Source organism: Hippopotamus amphibius, chromosome 2, assembly GCF_030028045.1.
Source record: "Hippopotamus amphibius kiboko isolate mHipAmp2 chromosome 2, mHipAmp2.hap2, whole genome shotgun sequence".
In the NCBI taxonomy this organism is placed as follows: domain Eukaryota; kingdom Metazoa; phylum Chordata; class Mammalia; order Artiodactyla; family Hippopotamidae; genus Hippopotamus; species Hippopotamus amphibius.
The window spans coordinates 13,955,357-13,974,288 of NC_080187.1; the positions used below are offsets into that span (position 1 = coordinate 13,955,357).

General features: G+C 56.1%; 1 protein-coding gene across 8 annotated transcripts in view; it reads right to left on the minus strand.

Annotated features, from left to right (window-relative positions):
- The window catches only part of DAB2IP (DAB2 interacting protein), a 171,129-nt gene that overhangs the window by 68,430 nt on the left and 83,767 nt on the right, over positions 1 to 18,932 (minus strand). For 6 of the 8 annotated variants that reach the window (XM_057721017.1, XM_057721016.1, XM_057721012.1 and 3 more), the window contains exon 3: positions 14,503 to 14,651. In XM_057721017.1, coding sequence (XP_057577000.1) covers positions 14,503 to 14,651 — 149 coding nt within the window. Of the gene's footprint in view, positions 1 to 4,318; positions 4,450 to 12,031; positions 12,116 to 14,502; positions 14,652 to 18,932 lie in introns of those variants that run through there. The other 2 variants (XM_057721019.1, XM_057721018.1) reach the window with 2 other exon arrangements.

Consider the following 18,932-nt stretch of genomic DNA (forward strand, 5'->3'; position numbering starts at 1 on the left):
TCTGGAGCCTCACGACACCACCAGCTGCTTCCTGGGACTCGGCCCTGCGTGGCTCTCAGATTTCTCGTAGTAACACCTTCTCGGAGTTTCAGAAGCAAACCAAGTCATTTGCCAACTATTTTCTCCCATTAATCTCACAATGCATTTGCTATTTTCCCTCCATAATGACTCATTTAGCAGCAACAGAGCAATTAGGCAGACCACAGAATATTGATTTTCTAAGTGGGAGAAGTGTCCGCACAACGTCTCCCTATGCCTGTCTCGGGCTGTCTCCTCCTACCTGATGGGGTGAACCTGAGGAGGGCTGGGCTGGATCTGCTGGCAGGATGCTCGGGTCTCCGGGGGAGCGCAAAAGCATGGTGTGTGCACGTATGTGTGATGTGTGTGCACATGAGAGGACATGATGAAATGACCATGTGACATGCATGACCCCATGGAGACCTCAGAACCCCAGGAGGCAGGCACCATGATCACACCCATTTTAAAGATGAGGAAACAGAGGTTCAGAGGTTAGGCGACTTGTTCTAGAGCACACAGGAAGTTAGGGAGCCAGAGCCAAACCTAGGTGTGTGCATCAGCGACGCAGAACTCTGTTCATCAGGGCTCCCCCGTGTGGCTTGCTTTCCATGGGATGTGGGGCATGTGGCACTGGGGGCAGCGCAGTTCCTGCCATGGTGTGACCCAAGGAGACTCCTGAGACATGAAACAGTTGGTCCAGGTCCTGAGGCTGCACACCTCAGCCTCAGCGTGGCCTCCAAGCCTGGCTGCTGTAAACAGGGCCACCCCAGGCTGTGCCCCCAGGCTTTCCACCAGGCCTGGGCAGTGGCTCTCAGCAAGGCCCAGAGAAAAACACAACAGCAGGACCCCCCGCTTTCTTCCTCCTCCACCTGCCCGACCACCACCACCAGCCCAAGACAAGTGCCTACCCAGCTCATAGGGCACTTCAAACACCCCCAGCCTGGAAAAAGAGAGGGCAGAGGAAAGCAGTGAGAGTCCGGAATGGTCTGCTGAGCTGAGCATCTATGATGAGCCATACCTGCGAACAGGGCCCCACAGCTGGGATCCTATCAAAGACAGTTAGCTTTCCTCCCACATCCCCTCTCCCAGAAGCTCACTCCAGGCAAGCTGGGACAGGGGCTGTAGGGGCAACAGGTCCCCAAGGTCCCAGGGACCAACGCCAGCCTACATGATGACCTTTACCCAGGGAGCAAATGGCTTCCTGGTGGCCAAGGGGAAGAGCTGAAGGTCCGGCTAGCACACCTGGATTTAAATACCAGCTCTGCCACTATCTATGTGGCTTTGGGTAGAATAATGACCTTCTCTGGGCCTCTGTTTCCTTATCTGTAAAAGGAGTAACGCCTGCCCTGACACCTCCCTAGCTGGTATGAGGGCCAAGCAGTAAATGATAAACTGCTACATAAATGTTGGCTAGCGAAGCCCAGCAAAAGGGAAGGTTTCCAACAGTTGGCACTGCCCAGCGACGGGATAGCATCTCCCCATCACTAGCGATGTGCAAGCAGACCCTGGACAGTCCATGAACACGGGAAGCAAAGCAGCCTCCATACCCTCCTGTATACCCAGATGCACATTAGCAGAGTAAAGGCCCCCAGGAGTCAAGCACTGAAGAAACGTACTTGCTTTGGTTCACGGGATGCTTCCCTGACCTGTCTGGACGGTGGAATCCTTCATCACAAGTGCCCACTAACATCTGCAAGGATGTGGTGTTCGGTGGAACCCAGTTTGAGAAATGCTCCTATGGGCACTTTGGACAATGACTAGGGAACGTAGGGAAGAAAGCAAGGCCTCTCAAGTACAACCCTGATTGGAGAGACTACAGGATCCTCCCCAGTGTCAACTACAAGTCAGGAGCAGAGCCGGTCCTCAACCCCCCTTTCTAGTGTGACATGGAGACAAATCCATTTGCCCAGAGAGAAAATTGACTTCAACAAAACAACGTAAAGAGGGACTTAGAAACCTCAAATAGGAGCCACTTCCAGGCTATCCCTGAACTTAACAAGCCCAGAAACTTGGAGGGACTGAAGAAGAAGGAAGGCCTCAAGAAGAAATGCCTCCCCTATCCCTGCTCTTGCCTGAAAACTCACCACCACTGCCCTCACCCTCTGGGTCAGCAGGCCCTCCTCCAGGCTACCTGAAAGCGGGACTAAGTCTCCACCACAGCTGACTTCATTTCAGAGTAGAGGAGTCTGTGGGGCCACAGAAAGCGGGAGACTGCAGAATCCCAAATCCCCTGTGTGTCCAAACCCCGCCCGCAGATCCTGGAAGAAGGCAGCAGGCAGGAGCAGCCCTGACCACAGTGCTGCTGCTGCGGCGCCGTGGGGACACACCCCTCCACCCCAGTGCCCTCTCCCCTCTCTGGGGGCTCCGTGCCAGGCAAGATCGACGAGTCCCGGAACCAAGGGCTCCCTGGAAGAGCTCCGGCAAACCCATCCATACTGGTGCAGACTTTGCTCCCAGCAAGGACAGAGCTTTATTAATTATTCAGGGGATGGTGCAATTATGCAAATCAGTGGGCAGCCTCTGACAGACTGCTGTCTTCTGCAGGAGTCCAGAGGGAGGGGGCGCCCAGTGCCCAAGCGGCTGGGTACAAGAAGGGAGCCACCCAGCCGCGAAAGGGGGAAGAAACCCCCCACGTTCTGGGCCCACAGAGGGCTCTAACCAGAGCCAGGCCCCATCCCACACACAGAAGAGCTAGTAGCTGCTTTGAGGAATGATTTTGAAGACCTGGGGATGTCTTTTTCCAAAAAAAAAAAAACCCAAAGCTATTGCTAGGCCAGTGATGCCATCATTCGAGGCTTGCTCCTGTAGGCCCTAAAGGCAGGGAATACTTCCAAAGTTCCCTCTTAAAAAGCACACTTCTAAGGAGAGGTAACACCTCAAATTAGTGTTTACCCAAGAATGTTCTGCAGAATACTACTGCTCCCAGGGTGGGGGGTGTGGACAGGAAACCTGGATTACACAGGTGAAACTGGTTTCTATCCTGCAGGACCTCTCAGGGCCTAGAGTGAGGACGCCCACGCGACCTGCGGAGGAGAACATCTAGTCTCACCTCCAGGAACCAGGAACGGAGTCTGATGGACTCTGGACAGATTGCTCACTAAATCCCCTGCCGGGTCCATCATCCCCTGACTCTGAAATCCCGTAGAGTCGGTTTTCACTACTCTCGTAAACAACCATCACCACAAATGTGAACTTCATGTGCGGAGGCAGCTAGACACGACCACTCAGGTGGGCTGGCGGGGCTCCTGGCAGAACGCCCACCCACAGCCCTGCCACCGCCCAGCCGCCTCTGCCCCCTCTCCACGCCAGGCAGCGGTGCAGGTGCCCAGCACCCTCTCAGGGCCACAGAGGGCTGGTCAGCTGGGAGCCTGGCTGCACCATCAGCAGCCCCCTCAGCCAGTCCAGCCGGAGGCCTCAGTGCCAGACCCGCCCATCTTCCCACAGGTGCGCAACAAAGGCTGACCTGGGGAGGAAGGCCAGTGAGCCCACCCTTGATCTCTGCCACCCACCCCGCCTCACCCAAGATCATAAGTTAGCAGATCCAAAAGCAGCCGTGGCTCATTAGCTCTGCCAAGAGGAAAAGAGACGTGGGAGTTCAGACTCCTGGGGGAGCCCACGGAGAAAGACACTTATAATCACCGAGCAACTGCAAATGCAGGGGCGGTCCCTGGGCCAGCCCTACCCTCACACCCTGGGGACGCCACCCACCGAGACCAGGAGGAAGGCCTGCCTCCACTGCCACACCCCCCCACCCCCTCAGGACTTCAGCACCCACAGGAGCCCCCGGCAGAGCCCGGGGTGGCCCCCAGCCCCTCTGGTGGCTGCCATGTTCTCTCATGTGGGAGACAGCAAAACACTCCGGAAACATCTACGTGCAAATCCCATCTCTGCCACCCACTTGCCAGCTGACTGGGGCAAGTGGCTTTCACCTGTCGGAGCCTCAGTTTCCTCATCTGTAAAATAGGGAGAGGGTAGCACTGTGCAGTAGTTAAGAGCACAGACTTGGGAGCCAGGCTCCCGGGGTTCGAATCCTAGCTCTGCCATTTCAGCTGGGCGAGTCACCTTTCCTGGTTGTAAACCAGGGATAACAACAGTGTGTAGCCCACGGACTGTCGTGAGGATGGAGTGAGTTCCTCTCTGTGAAGTGCTGAGAGCCGGTCTGCCCACAGGATCTGTCCATCATGTTAACTATTACACTGGAGAGGCCCTGGCTTTGAGTCCAAAGAGGCCTAGATTCTAAATCCATCATGAGGGTAATCCCCGATAAGTGACCCTACCCCTCTGAGGCCAGTTTCAGCACCTGTAAAGTGGGGGGAGGATAAAACGAGGGCAGTCAAGAGGATGAGAGATGACGTGCAGATGACACACGGTGCCTGGCACGCTGCAGGCGCTCCATGAATGGCAGGCAGGCTCGTGGTGATATTACTCACCGAGCAGGTCACCTGGAAAACAGAGAGCATGAGAGCAGTGGTTGATGGCGGGGCCTTACATAATAAAGCTAGACCGCCTGGGTTTGGATCCTACCTACAAGCTGTGTGACGTGAGCAGGTGGCCCAGTCTCTCTGTGCTTCAATTTTCTTCTCTGTAAAATGAGGACAGTAGTACCGCTCAGAGTGCTGGTATAAGGATGACGTGAGAAAGGCGGGAAAGGGGCCTCGCCCATCACAGGTGGCCGGGCAGGGTGGTGGGTGGTGGTGATGTCGCAGCACCCAGAGAAGCTGGCCGTGAAGAGTGCAGGGACGAAAGGCATCCTGTCCCACCTGCCACCGTGGCTCCATTCCACGTCCCCTCCAGGGATTCACGACGTGAAGGCGGTGCAGCAAAGCCCGGGAAAGATAAGATGCTACCCTGTGCTAGGCGCCTTCCCTCCAGCAATCCCGGCAGTTCTGGGCACTGCGATATCAGTCTTTGTTTTCACTTTGTGGAGATGGGGAAACTGAGACTTAAAGAGAAGAAGTCAGTGAGGCTGGGCCTTGGACCAGCTCTGAGTGGCTGACTCGGGCATATGTGCTGACCTCCCTGGCAGTTGGCAGAGCAGGGGATGGGGCTGGAAGGCGGTCACGCGTTCAAATTCCAGCTCCATGTCCCGCAGGCCCAGATTCCCCTGCCCCACCCTCCCCCATCTTTCTCTCCCAATCTCAACAGGCATCTGACCTCCTCAGTTAGGGGTACAGCCTATGCCACCTGGCCAGGTCTCTCCCGGGGGCCTCCACCACAGACAGCCACTCTCACCTGAGCTGAGACTCTCTGGGCTGTGCTTAAAGAGTTCCACTCCCAGGTGGGGGCCAAGGGCACCTGCTCCAGACCTGAAACGCTGGCTGCTCCTGTCCTATGGGCTCTGACTCAGTGGACCTGGGCTTAATCACATTACTGCCACCCACTTGATCCTGGTAACTCCAGAGAGGAGTGACTGCACCTCTCTCAACCCCCTGTAACTGGGACATTGGCAAGGGGAGCCATTGACTGGGTCAGTGGCTCAGGTGGGCTGAGCACTGGACCTGGAGTTAGGAGACAAATCCCTCTCCAGCTCTGCCCCTTCACCTCTCGGAACCCCCCTCATCTTGCCTGTAGAACGCAGACTAGAGTCATAAACGCCCTAACCACTCCACACGCCCTTAGGAGATCCAGAGCACCAGTATGGAAGTGCTTTTCACAGCGGGGAGCCCCGGACAAGCACAGGAGGGGCTCCTGGCACTCCTGTAGGAGGGGGAAGGTTATTTCAAAAGGCATCACAGCCTTAACAAGAAAGGGCACAGCATGCTAACGGGGGATTCTAGGCCTCCACCAGGGAATGGATCGCCTGGGCATGGGGTCCCCCAACGTGTGACTTTGGGCCATTCATGTTCCCCTCTTGGAGTTTCAGTTTATACATCTGCGCAATGAGAAACAAAACACCCTCTTACTATGAGGAATCAATAAGAACGTAACAGTGCCTAGGCAAGTTGCTGGCACACATCTGGGACACAGTCCTGCCCTCTGCAAAAGGAACAAACTTTGGGCAATGGGTCTCACACTTTGGGGACACACGATTACTCCACCAGAGTCCAATTCTGAAGGTCGAGGGTGGGGCCCAAGAATCTCCATCTTGTTGGGGGTCCTCCCTGGGCTGGGCTGGTCAGTCCTGCCCAGGGAACAGGCCCCTCAGCTTCCAAGACAAGAATGGGGTTTTACCAGAGCCAATTCTGGAACTAAGTCTCCTGATGAAATCTGGGGAAGGTGGAAAGGGGGAAAGAAGGGAGACAGGAGTAGAGGGGTGGGGCTGTGCACAGTCTATTAATCAATCTCCTCCCCAGCCGGAAACAGTAATTGTGGAGGCACACACATCCTCCACGTGCTGACAGTCTGCAGCTGCAACACGAAGCTTTGATTATGAATGTCAACAAGACAGAGCATGAAGTTAACGTCCCCTTAGTCCGTGGGCACAGGCAGACGCTGCACTCACTCACTGCCCTTGCATGAAAACTCCCCACGACAGTGTCGCATCAAATTAGAGCCTGTGCTACCACTGCGGCATCGGTATCTCTGCCCCAAGCACTCTTTTACAACCCGGCCCTGCAAACAAGGGCCTGAGGATGGGAGAAAGGTCAGGGCTGGAGGCAGGCAACAGTCCAGGGGTGAACGGGGTGGTGGCCAGAGCCAGCCGGGAGCCCTCCGCTCCCCCATGGGACGGCCCACTGGAAAAGGGAGGCAGGGGATCACTGTGCCACGGAGTAACTCACCCCTCAGGGCGCCCCATGTGCGGAAAAGTGCGAACCCAAACTCCTATCCGGGCCAATGCCTGCCCTGCCAGCCCCCTTGGAGAGATGGGTACACAGACTCATAGCTTTTCAGCCAGGTCACACTGAGTTGGCAGGGGAGCAGGCCCAGGAACCAGGTTCCTGCTCTCCAGCCTGGCCTGTGGCAGTCCAGGTACAAGGGGCAGCAGGAAGGGCGGCCAGAGGTGGGGGCGACAAAGCCCTGCTCAGGTGCCTTTGGGAGAACCTTAAGGTGTCCTGGAGGCCGCCCTCTGGCCCCTCCCCTGCGGGCAGACCCCCAGCGCCCCTCAAGGCACAAAGTGCTGTGTCAGAGCCTCCCAGCAGCCCACCCCAGGCCACGGCCTTCAAGGGGACAGCCCCAGGAGTCCGGTACGTGCAGGCTTCCTGAGCGGGTGTGAGTGGGGATATCTGGGGCTGCCCTATTCTTGGCACGCCCTCAGGATCAGGCTTGACCTCCAACACTGGGTCACTTTTTACCCGCCCCCAGGAACGCAGAGTACTCCCAGAGGCTGCCAGGGGCCCCTGCAGGCAGGATCCTGTCTCCCTCTCCTTCCCCTGGGTCCTCATGCCACCACCTGCCTGGCTCAGAGGGGACCTCTGGTGCACAACTGGTGGCTTCCACAGGCACCTGGCTTCCAGTTGCCAAGGAGGTTCTTACATGTGCAGGCCTGGGGGGGGCGTGTGGTGTGGCCTGTGGGCAGGACCTGGGGGGCAGCCAAGGCTGTGCCCCCGGTATGTGTGAGACGCTGTGCGCCCACCCACAGGCTCATACCCACATATGCCCCCAGAGGAGGGTGATCCCCTCTGCCTCAGGAGGGGGCAGTAACACAGGCCACCCTTTCTGGCACCCCCACCCGGGAGGGGCAACTTCTACACCATCCCCATCACAACCATCTCCTCTGGGCTTTCAGCCTGTCCTCTGAGGTGGGCGGGCAGGATCACAGGTGACTCTGCACTGAGCACTGTGACCATGATGGGGAGCACGCCCCTGCCGGAAATATGATCCTTTGAGAAGCGCCTCAGACTCTGAAATTGGGAGGAGGAGGTCTGCAGACAGCAGCCCAAAAACCGCTGGAGGGGTAGGAAAGGGATTCATTTCATTGCAGAGTGGCTGGTGACTGTCCCGTCCATAGCCCAGGCCTCGGGCATGCTGCCCGGCTGCTCTGGGGCCTCGGACAGTGGAGGTGGGTGTGGCACAGCCTCACCCCAATCCGGGCTTGCTCTCCACGGCCACTGGCACACCTCATCCCCAGGCTGGGAATGCGGCCCAAGCCACGCCCTGCAGGCAGATGGACTGGCAGCCAGAAGACCGAGCATCAGAAGTTCTTCCTGCAAGGGGCGCTTTTCCACTCACTCGCAGCCAGTCACCCAGGAGCATGGGTGGGGAGGAGCTAAGTGTGCCCTGCCACCTGGGAAGGAGTCAGCACACCAGCTGGGGGCACTGGATGTTTTCCTTCTTGCCTTTTCGGTCTTCCTATGATCTCTTCTGTGGCCTTCTCCAATAGCCATTAATTAGAGTCTGGTAATTAACTTTCTGGTTCAAGTAATATTTTGCAAAGAAATTCCATTAAAGAGTCGATTTGCATATCCTCAGACATGGGATCTGGAATAGGCGGGTTACTCTAGGAGAATGAGAAAGGCCCCACCCCCAACACCCCTGAGGCCTGGCCCCCAGGCCTGGGCTCTGCTAGCACCTAAAGACACGAGGGAACTCAGAGGGTGGCTGTCCTGATGGCCTGGGGAATATGTGGAGCCCTGGGAGGCTCTCCCCAAGAAGGCAGGCAGTTCGTCCACAAAACTGGCCACCTCGGTGGCTACATGCCCAGACAGCAACATGCACACAGATGCACACGAGAATTCAAACACAGAACACATCACACTCACAGCCAAACAGGATGTATGTAAACACACACACGCCGGTAGACACGTACACATAAGAAAACAGACACAATAAGAACTCATTGAGCACTCAGAATGAACCATATGTCCACATTTGACCTAAAAAATAGCCACTTCATATGGTCTGATCCACCATGAAGCGCCAGGCGCTGTTCCAAACGCTTTACATGCGATTACGATTATTCATTTCAGATGCACAGACATGTACAAGGACATTTACATATAACGTACACACACCTTCACGAGGGCAGGTGTGTACTTGTAAGACATACAAAAACATGCACTCCTGATGTACACATGCCTACAGACGCTTGTACAAAAAAAAGGTCTCTCCAGCTTTTAAAACCCCAGCCTGGGGCTGATCACATTCTCACTAGCTAATTTCCATCGTTCCTAAAAATATTGCCCGGCTCAGATCTCTGGAAGATACACGAGGGAGCTGCAGATCTAAAAGGAGGGCGATAAAAATGAGAAAGCAAAAATAAACTGCTTCTTCTCCACGTCCGGGTCATGTTCCGTGGCTTTCCCCTCCCTCTAGAGATGAGGCTCAGAATCCCGTGCTCATCTGTGGGGCTCCGGCCAGCCCTGCCCCAAAGGTGCCTGTGGGGCTCCCGGTACAACGCTGCAGGTGGGCCGGGACGTGGTCACGAGGCCTGGCTTCTGTGATGGTCCCACCTCCACGCCTTAGACCATGTGTCTCAGTTTCCCTGAATCTAACAGTTCCTTCACTGCCTACCTATTCTGGACGGCCAAAGACCTCTCAAAGTGCTGTATAAATGCCAGGCCTCCTTATGATAATTACTGGATTAAGAAGTAAATCTGATTCCCTTGTGGAGAGGAGAGCAGGGGAGGGAGGAGCTGGGGGAGCCTTCCTTGCAGGTAATTAATGAATTTCTCGCCATACTGCTTGGAAGGCAGAGGCCCATTTAACAAAGATCCACCTACATGAGTCCTCTCAGAGCTGAGGAAGGCCAAACAGGGCAAGCAAGACTCCTGCAAGCAGCCTGTCAGAACGTTCAGAAGGCAAAGGACAGGAACAGACAAGACTCAAAAGCAGCAGAACTACTGGTCATCAAACTCAAGAAAACGATGCTCAATCACTAACCAGCAAGAAATGCAAACAACAAAGAAATACCATTTTTCTGCCTACATAAATGACAAAGATTGGGTTAAAGGTGTAAGGAAACAGGTGAGCGCCCTCAAAAATCACCGGGGGAGTGTAAATTACTACAGGCTCTTGTTGGGAGGCATTTTTAACGAAAACCTGAAACTGTTCATATTCTTTGACCTAGTAATTCTAAGACTTTATCCCATGGAAACAATCATAGCTGTAGATAAGTGATGCATATTCAAGGATTAAATACCAGCACCATTTTTAATAAAGAAAAAACCAGACATAACCTAAATGCCTAAATTATTAAAAAACAAGTCTGGCCCGAACATCAGATGGAACAGTGAACTTCAAAAATCAATTTTTAAAACACATATAGAAGAGCTTTGCTTTCCCAGGTATAGACAAGAACCAGGGTCATCCTACTCGGCTATTTCTTGTGCTCAAAGTAGTAATGATCCTCCAAACAGTCCTTCTCACCTTACGAGGGACAGCAGCGTCTAGTATCATCTCTCAAACTCACAGTAACACCACTTGATTTCATGTTATTATTCCCACACTGCAGATGAGAAAACTGAGGCTTACCAAGGTGAGTGCCTGTTCCCCACCAATATTAACTACCACTTATTGAAAACCCACAACATGCTTGTCCAACCGCCCTCACATGTTACAACTTATTTAATAAAATTTTAGAAATGTTTAAGAAACATGCAAGACCCAGTGTGAGTTGCTAAGGAAACAGCACTGAACAGGACAGACAGTTTCTATTAAATACACGCTGTATATATTAATATTGTTTCCAATGACATTATTATCATCAGGCCCATTTTGCCAACATGCAAACTGAGGCTCAGAAAGGTTAAGTGACTTGCCCCAGGAATGCCTGGCTTCAAATCCAAAGATCACATACTTCCCATTACTCCCAGAGACTAAGATGCACAATCATCTCAACATCACCCGAGGGAAGGCAGAGAAGGACCCGGCACTCCCTGGCTACAGCGGGGGGAGGGAGGGTGTGGAGAAAACCCAGGCCCGGGTGCCCGGCCCTTAGTGCACCTACCATCAACAGAAAACAGATCCCATCTTCCATTTTCTCCTGTTCCTCATCAAGCTTCCTCTCCCCCTCCAAGGAATGCCTCCCGCAAAGGGGCAGAACTGATTCCTGCCTACTCAGGGCCAGGTTGAGGGTCCCTGAAAGCCCCCACACCCACTCCCAAATGACCTCCCTCCCCAGTCTTTCACTGCCTGGAATCCTATCATTAGCAACTTTCAGGTGTGGGAACTCCAGGCAACACACATACTCCCTGGAAGGGGTAATCAATCTCTCACTCTGCACAGAGCAGCCTTTGGTACCTGCACCCGGGTTGCCTGCCTGTGTGGAGGGCCAGAGTCACCCACAAACAGTATTGGGGAGAAAAAAAATGAGGCAAGCACAGTAGTGCCAGCTGACCCTCCTAGCTACTCAGGAACATTAATAAATAAATGAGTGACTTGGAAATTATCTTCTCGGAAGGCAGAAACACCACATCCGAAATCGCTTTTACCAACATTAAAGCAGTCTCGTAAATGAAGCAGGAACACTTCCAGCCTGCAAAACAGAAATGCTTTTGCCAGCACACCTTTCACCTGGAAAGCCTCCGAGCGGCATTCATTTCTGTTACCCACGGAAAATGATTACCTGTCCTTGGTGCTTATTTCCAAAACCTCCAAAGAAGAAATGAATGTTGAGGGGCCCAGTGATCTTGGAGACCGGCTGGGAACCTCCCCAGGCTGTTTTCGGGGGAATGAGTACAAAGGCTCAAACCTGTCCTGTGGCCCTTGGGGGCCCCCAGAGCCCAGCTGTGCCCACCCAGCCCTGGCTGGTTTGACCCCAGCCTCACAACCAGACATCAGCCAACCTCAGCATCTCCACACCTGGGGCAGACTCCTCCCCCAGGGAGCCAAAGGATCCCAGAACAGAACCAACTGGTTTCCCAACCACCAGGTGAGAGAATCCCAGTGCAAAAAATAACCTCCCCAACACAGCAGTTCACAGAGCATGGCAGAGAGCATGCGACAAAGCTGCTTCACCAGCCATAAAGCAGACAGATTCATCCTGAGTCAGAACCCAAGTGGCCGCCCCGGAGCACCCTGCGCTCCTTCTCCATGTGAGGAGACCGTGGCGACCAGCTCACATTTGCCACCCTGGAGGTCCCCACGCCCACCTCCCATGCCATCCCCTCACTGAGGCTGACGTCTCTGCACTTACCCCCTTCCCAGGGAGAGGCATGGCAGCCTGGTGGGGTCTCATGGAGCCAGAATTCATCCCCCTCTCACTGCTGAGCCAAGCCAAAGGCAGCCGTTCTGTCCTTCCAGCCTTCAACAGCACCACCACACCACGTCAGAGTGGGGGGAGGCGCCTCTCCACTCACCCAGGTTTGACCATGAGCCTGGGAGGTGGGGGGGGGGTCGCCATAGTTGTTTTTTTACTCATTCAACTCCAAACAGGGCGGCTCCAGGGACTGCCCCAGAGAAACATCTGCCCACCCACCCCAGCAGCAGCTGATAAATCTATTTCTAAGCTGAGCAGCAAATCAGGAGACCCCAGTCCTAGCAAAGCCTATTTCAGCTCCAAGGCTGAGTAGAAGGATTTCAAACTCAGTCTCTCTGCCTGTCCATGGGAAATCTGGGCTCCCTTCCTGTGCCAGAGAAGCCACCAAACCAGATTTTGTTTACAGAAAATTAAGAAGACAATTCCACACCACTGCCAGTGACATTCTGCTCCGATCGCTACCGTTTACCACCGATTCTAGAAAGACTTGTAGTTTTACTCCCTACCCCCCACCCCGTGCCCCTCCGGCATGTGGCAAAGCTGACCTGAGGCCAAGCTAGGCAGGACCTGCTCCAGGTCATCTCGGCCATGCCCCAACCTGCGGCCGGGGTGGCCAGCCGAGCACTTGCTGGCGTCTCAGTGCAGGCTTCCCGCTGGAGGGAGGTAAACATGGCATGCACGCTGTCTGCTCCCGGGAGGACAGACACACTCAGAGGCCAGACCGCCTGCCATCTCTCCTGTTCCCCAGACGACCAACACATGCACACAAAACAGGGTACGTACACAAGGCCCCGCATGCGGGTGCAGAGGGTCCTGACCCCCACCAAGGAAAGCGCAGAGAAGGGCATGTTCCTGGGAAAGAAAGCCGGAGGAAGGGGCCGGGCGGAGGGAGGAAGGCAGCAAACCGGGTGGCCTGCCGCCCAGACAATAACAAAGATGGGAATCGAGATTTTCAAAGACGCAGTGGCTGCACCCAGCGCTGAGCTCTGGCCTGGCTAAATCTTCCTGCCAGGGCACGCCTGGTCCCCTGGGGCACCACGGCCATCAGAGAAAGGCTGAGGGTCCTGCCTCAGGCTGAGCTTGGCAGCTGGGGCAGGAAACCAGCTGCAGGCAGCAGCGAGGATGCAAGGATGCGTTAGAGAGAGCAGCTCCGGGCTGATGGAAATTAAAGGTCTAGTAATCCTCCAGGAGACTGGAAGGGGAACTCTTCGGGAAGATGCTAGGGATCAGTTAAAGTCACTCAACCTTGGGCAGGAGTTGGGCTATAACTTGAACTCCTCTGCCTGCTGGAACCAAGGGGGAAGGGAGAGACATTATCATTCTACCTGTGCCTCCCCTACAGGGAGTGCCAACTCACCAATCATACACAGGGGCACAGCCCTATGAAGGAAGGCAGATGCCAGGGGCCTGAGCCGCCGGGGCTGAATGCTGAAAAGCCTCCTTGGTGCCTGCCCGTTCTTTCACCTCCACTTAGCTGAGCAGGGACACGTTCTAACTGGCACCAGGATCCATCACCATGCTCGTGCCCAAGAGGAAAGGTGCCAGGGCTGGAACAGCTCAAGGAGGGGGACCTGGGCCCCAAGAGGCTGTGCCCGCCCAGTGCCCCTGCACGCGGACGGGATGGCTTGCCCTTGCGAGCTGAAGGCTGCTCCGTGCCAGGGACTCCTGGTGGACTGAACCACCTCCCCCCTCTCCTTCTCTGCCCCACAAGCCACCTCCCCTTGGAATTTCCACACCTGCTCCTGGCTTGCCCAGGAAAAGGAAACAGGGAATAGGAGACACCCCTGGGAGTGGAGAGGTGAGGGAGGGAAGCAGCTGCCTGGGGCTGGAAAGGATGAGGCCCTTCTTCCTTGGCCTCAGGCAATGCCCCTGAGCTCAGGGCCCCGGCACTGCCCACTCTGCTCGCCCCAGCCCCCATTGGAGCACGCGCCCTACTTAGGGCAGATGTGCCCCCTAAGCGGCCCAGCCCCCTGCTCCTCCCCTCCAGATGTTCACCCTTTTCCTCACCGCTGGGTCTCCGCAAAACCCAGCCGAAATGCCTTTTGTATCGGACACTCAAGGGCTCCAGGGGCAGGGGGATGGATGTCGGGTGGAAGCGCCACTTCTGTCCCCAGCTCTGGGCACTGCACCGCCCGGGAAACAATGCTCACCTCGGCGAGGCGAGGCGGGACTTCTCGGCGAGGGCACTTCCCTCCCGGCCTCGCCCCAGGGAGAGACAGAAGGGTCCTCCCGTCGCGCCCCCCCGCCCCCGTCCGAGGTGGCCCCACAAGTTGCTGGAGGGCGGCGTGGGGTGCCCTCGCGCTTTCGGCGCGCCTCAGCCCGGGCTCTCGCTTTGTCCCCGCGCCCTCCAGGGCGCACCCCGGGGCGGCGGCGCGCGGAGGCCGGGCCGGCGGCGACGGCGGGCTCACCTCTCATTGTCCGCGGCGGAGGCGGCGGCGGCGGCGGCGGCGGCGCTCCGGAACCCCGGCAGGATGTGGCGGAAGCTGTGGTTGCGGTCCAGCTTGGGCTGGCTCTTGGTGCGCTTGATGGAGCCCTTGAGGCGGCGGCTGAGGAAGCCCTGCGCGCGGGGCGACAAGAGGAGGAAGGGGAGGCGGGGTTAGCGCCGCGGCAGCGGCAGGCCCGGGACCCGCGCGGGACCCGCGCCCTGGCTCGGGCGGCCGCGCGGCCGAGGGCGGGCGCGGGCTCGGGCTCGGCCCCTGCAGCTAGCGGCCCGCGCCGCCCGCCCGCCGACCGAGCGCCGACGGCCCGGCCCGCGCAGCGCGGCCCATCCCACCCGCGCCGCCTGCCCGCCCGCCCGCCAGCCAGCCACGTCGCCCCCGCCCCCTAAGCCGCTGTTGCCATGGCGACGCCGAGCCGAGCCGCGCCGGCCGCGACCGAGGACGCCCGAGCCCCCCGCCCGGGAGCGGGGGCGGGGCAAGACCCCGGGGCCGAGGGGGCGGGGCTGCAGGGGGCGGGGCCCCTCGGGGGGCCTCCGCGGCGACAGCCCCCTCACCTCTTACAGTAACGAGGTCACACCCCCCACCCACCTGGAGGAATGCACGCCCCTCTCCCGGTCTCGGATTGCCAGAGCGCCTTCCTCCACCCGCGAGGTCGACGTTCTCAGCCGGGTTGGTACAGATGGGGGAAACTAAGGCTCTGCGAGCAGGCGTCCGGTCCCCTGGGGAACAGCCGGCCAGCGCAGCTCCTGGCCACCTGGACCCTTAACCTGGGCGTCTTTCCTTTCGCAGGCGACTGTCACAGGCCCTCGGGGTGTAGCCCTTTGCCTGGAACCGTTGTACCCCATCAGGAGCAACCACCTTGGCGACAGGGTGACCTAGTATCTAGCTCCGGGAGGGACCGAGGGGCTGATGGCTTTGCTGAGCATCCCCACTGCGTTCTTCAAGATTTGGAGCCAGGTCTGAGGGAAGGCTAGACCTTCTGTAGAGGGACTGCTGCCTGCTGGCCCATTCATGACCCGTGGCGGGTAGGGGTCCACTCCTGGGAGGAGTAGGACAGACCTCAGCTGCCCCCGTCCCCATTCGACCACTCATCCATCTGTCAGGCTGTGCTGCACTCTGAGACCAGAGCCTAAGCTGAGCCCAGCTCCCAGAGCTCCGGGTCTAATGGAAGAGACAGGGAGAGGCAGCGTTCAGTAGAGCAGGTTGAACCAGTCTACCCTGGGGTAGATTTGGGGTCTCAAGGGGCCACAGCCTGGGGTGTTCTGGACTTGGTACCTTCAGGCAGTTGGAGGGAGAGGAAACCTGAGGGAAGAAGGATTCCTGTGGGTGGAGTTGTCTGAGAGGGATTCTGGGGACTCACCCACCCCGCCTCAATTCCAGGTGATATAAGGACAGAAAGGAATGGGATATTAACTCATTTTGAAGTTGACGCTATACACAATCTGAACGCCACATTTCACCCATCACACAATAAAGGGTAGGCTTGGTGGCCCTCTCTGGTCTGGGGAGAGAGTTGGACATTTGCTGTAGGCCACGCCCTTGCTGTGATCTGTCCATCTCTATGGCCCTAGCACCCTAGATGTGATGAGGGCAAATGCTAGTTGCACACGTCATCTCACATCACCCACACAGAAATGACAGAGAAACATCCCCTTCTGCAAATGAAGAAACCTCGCTCAGAGAGGTGAAATAACTCACCCAAGGACACACAGCTTCCAGACCTGCCTAATGTCAGAGCTTTTCTCACAGGACCCCTCTCTTCTGCCCACCCTCTTCAAGCTTTCCCTTTTCCCATCTTTCTGCCGCTACATTTGCCCCCTCCATCTCTCCCGTCCATAGAAGACTTATCCCCGTGGCTGTCTGTCTGAATTCTGCACCTCCTTCAGGGGCCAGCTGAAATGCCACCTTTATTCAGGCCTTCCCAAGCAGTGGAGTCCAAATGCCTCTCACCTCAACAGCCTGGTGTCACCCATCAAGGTACTCAAATCAGCTGCAGTTCAACAACTCTCTCTTAGGGGTTAGGGACTACAGGCGGGACCCTCTTCCAGAGGGGTGACCCACAGACAAGGCCTAATGCAGAGGGACCACAAATGGTAGCAGGCCAGGGGAGCATGAGGCTCTCCAGGAGACACAGCATGAAGGTAGGGACCTACACCTCAGAATTAGCTCTGGTCTCTCCCAACCTTGGCCTCTTGCCAGGTGTGGGGGGAGAGGGGATGCACCTGGCTAACTTGGATGGGTTCTTCTCTCACAGGTGTGGTTGTCAAGGAAGTTCCCCCAATGGGCTTGTACTTTTTATTGGCTTTTATTTTCTACACTGATGAAAATTTCACAAATTTTACACTCTTGTGGTACAAAGAACCACAAAGCATGTGTCACAATTTATGGAGCTTATTATGTAGCAATATGGACAGCTTTATCCTATTCCTGAGGTTAAAAAGAAAAAGTTTCCTTCCTTCTAAGAGGCTGAGTGGCACAGTATCACTTGTCTTCCCCACCCCCACCCATCAAGGCTACCCTTAATGCTCCTCTGATAAGAATTACTTGTCATCCTTGAAGCCTACTCTGAATGTCCTCCCCCACCCAAACTGACCATGACCTTGGGGACTCAAACTCTCTATAATATTCACTCATTCACCATTTGTCAAGGGCCTACTATGTGCTCGTAGGCACAATGACCAAGACCGCCATGAACACTATGAGGGGAGCAGTGTATAGAATAACAAGAGGACAGGGAGCTCAGATTCACTGGGAGAGTGACTTGTCAGGGGAATGGGGAAGACCCCATTAACCCCCACCTCACCCACATGTCCACCCTGGAGGACCTTGTGTCCCCCAGAGGACCCAGCTCAGGACTCCACATATGGCAGGCTTATTAACAAACGCTCATCACCCCAGAAAGCCACAGCTGGCTCGGGACCCCGATCCAAAAGACTGTATTAAAAGGGTGAATAAGGCCCAGAGAGGGAAGGAGTCTTTCCCAAGGTCACACAGCAAGGTTAATCAACATTCTCTGCCCTGCCCAATTTCACAGCTTGCTTATTGACCTCCTTCATGAGGTGAAGGGACAAGTGGGGCTCCTCAATCAGCCCTGGATGAAGAGAGATGAGCCTTTTCTCCTGTCCCTTCATGGGCAGGTCCCAGGATGTGATTTCTGGAGGCAGCTGCAGCCCTGAACTCAGGAAGAGGGACTGACTGGCCTTCAAGTCAGAAAATCTTGTTCTAGACCCAAGTCGACCTTTAGTGAGGGGTAGTGGGCAAATCACATCCCTTCTTTCAGTAAGACAGGGTTCTCGATGCTCACTGCAGTGGAGCCCACTGACAGCCCAGTGGCTGAGAGCTGGGAGCCAGAGGCAGACAAACGGGCTCAAATCCATCAGCGCCATAGACCGCTGGCAGCGAGATGGTAGGCAAGGCTCCTCACCTCTGTGAAATGGGTGGCGGCTGCAGTGAAGATTAAGTAAGACAGACAAAGCCCTGCCCCCACCCCAACTTTCCACACCCCCAGGGCCTGACTTTACCCACCTTCTCCAGGAGGCCATCCCTGACTACATACTCCAGCCCCGCTGATCACACCCCTCAGGCCAGCTCGAGTCCTCTCACACCACTTGTGTTTAAATCTTAGTTCAGATAAGCTGTGGGCAAATTACTGGACCTCTCTGAGTCTCAGTGTCCCTATCTGTAAAATGGGTTAAGGATGATACCTACTCTATTGGGTTGTGGGAAGGATTAAATGAGGTAAGCTATCCCCAGTAAAACGATAAATGCTAACCGACGAAACACAGTGGTTGCCAGCTTTATTAGTATTATTACTGAGGTTGGCTCTGATACAGCCACCAATTTTTGCCCCGAGAAGGTATGTGACCGCTCCAGGTGGGAGTCTGTCTGGGCTCTCTGAGGAGCTTGAAAGCAACATGGCAGTGGGGACAGGGCTGGTGTCCTGCCTAGTGAGTGAATGAACGTGCTTGCAGAAATTATCCTGAAGCCACAGAATATCACTCAGTTTGGTAGTTTTGAACTCTTTTAAACAAGCACTTTCTTCTAAAGCAACCTCACAGAGACTCCGGAGGTTCAAAGTGCTCTGGCAGGCGGGGCTGCACAGGTGGAGGCCTCAGCTTTCATTCACTGGCGCAGGGACTGATGTCTAAAGCTCAGCAAGGTGCCTGCACAGTCTGCAGGGACCAAGCCTGCCCCCTCCCCAGATGGGGCTCTCTGCCTCTGCTCACACAGCCCTGTTGCCCTGCACTTCGCAGGCAGCTATGCCACTGTGCTTAGGTCCACTGAGGCCCCAGGGGCTTTTGCACGAGGCTGCTGCCTGGTGTCACCACCCCCAGCCCTTTGGTGACAGGGTGTGGACAGCCCTAGTAGCCTATGCCCATCTCTGTGACAGCTCCCTGCCC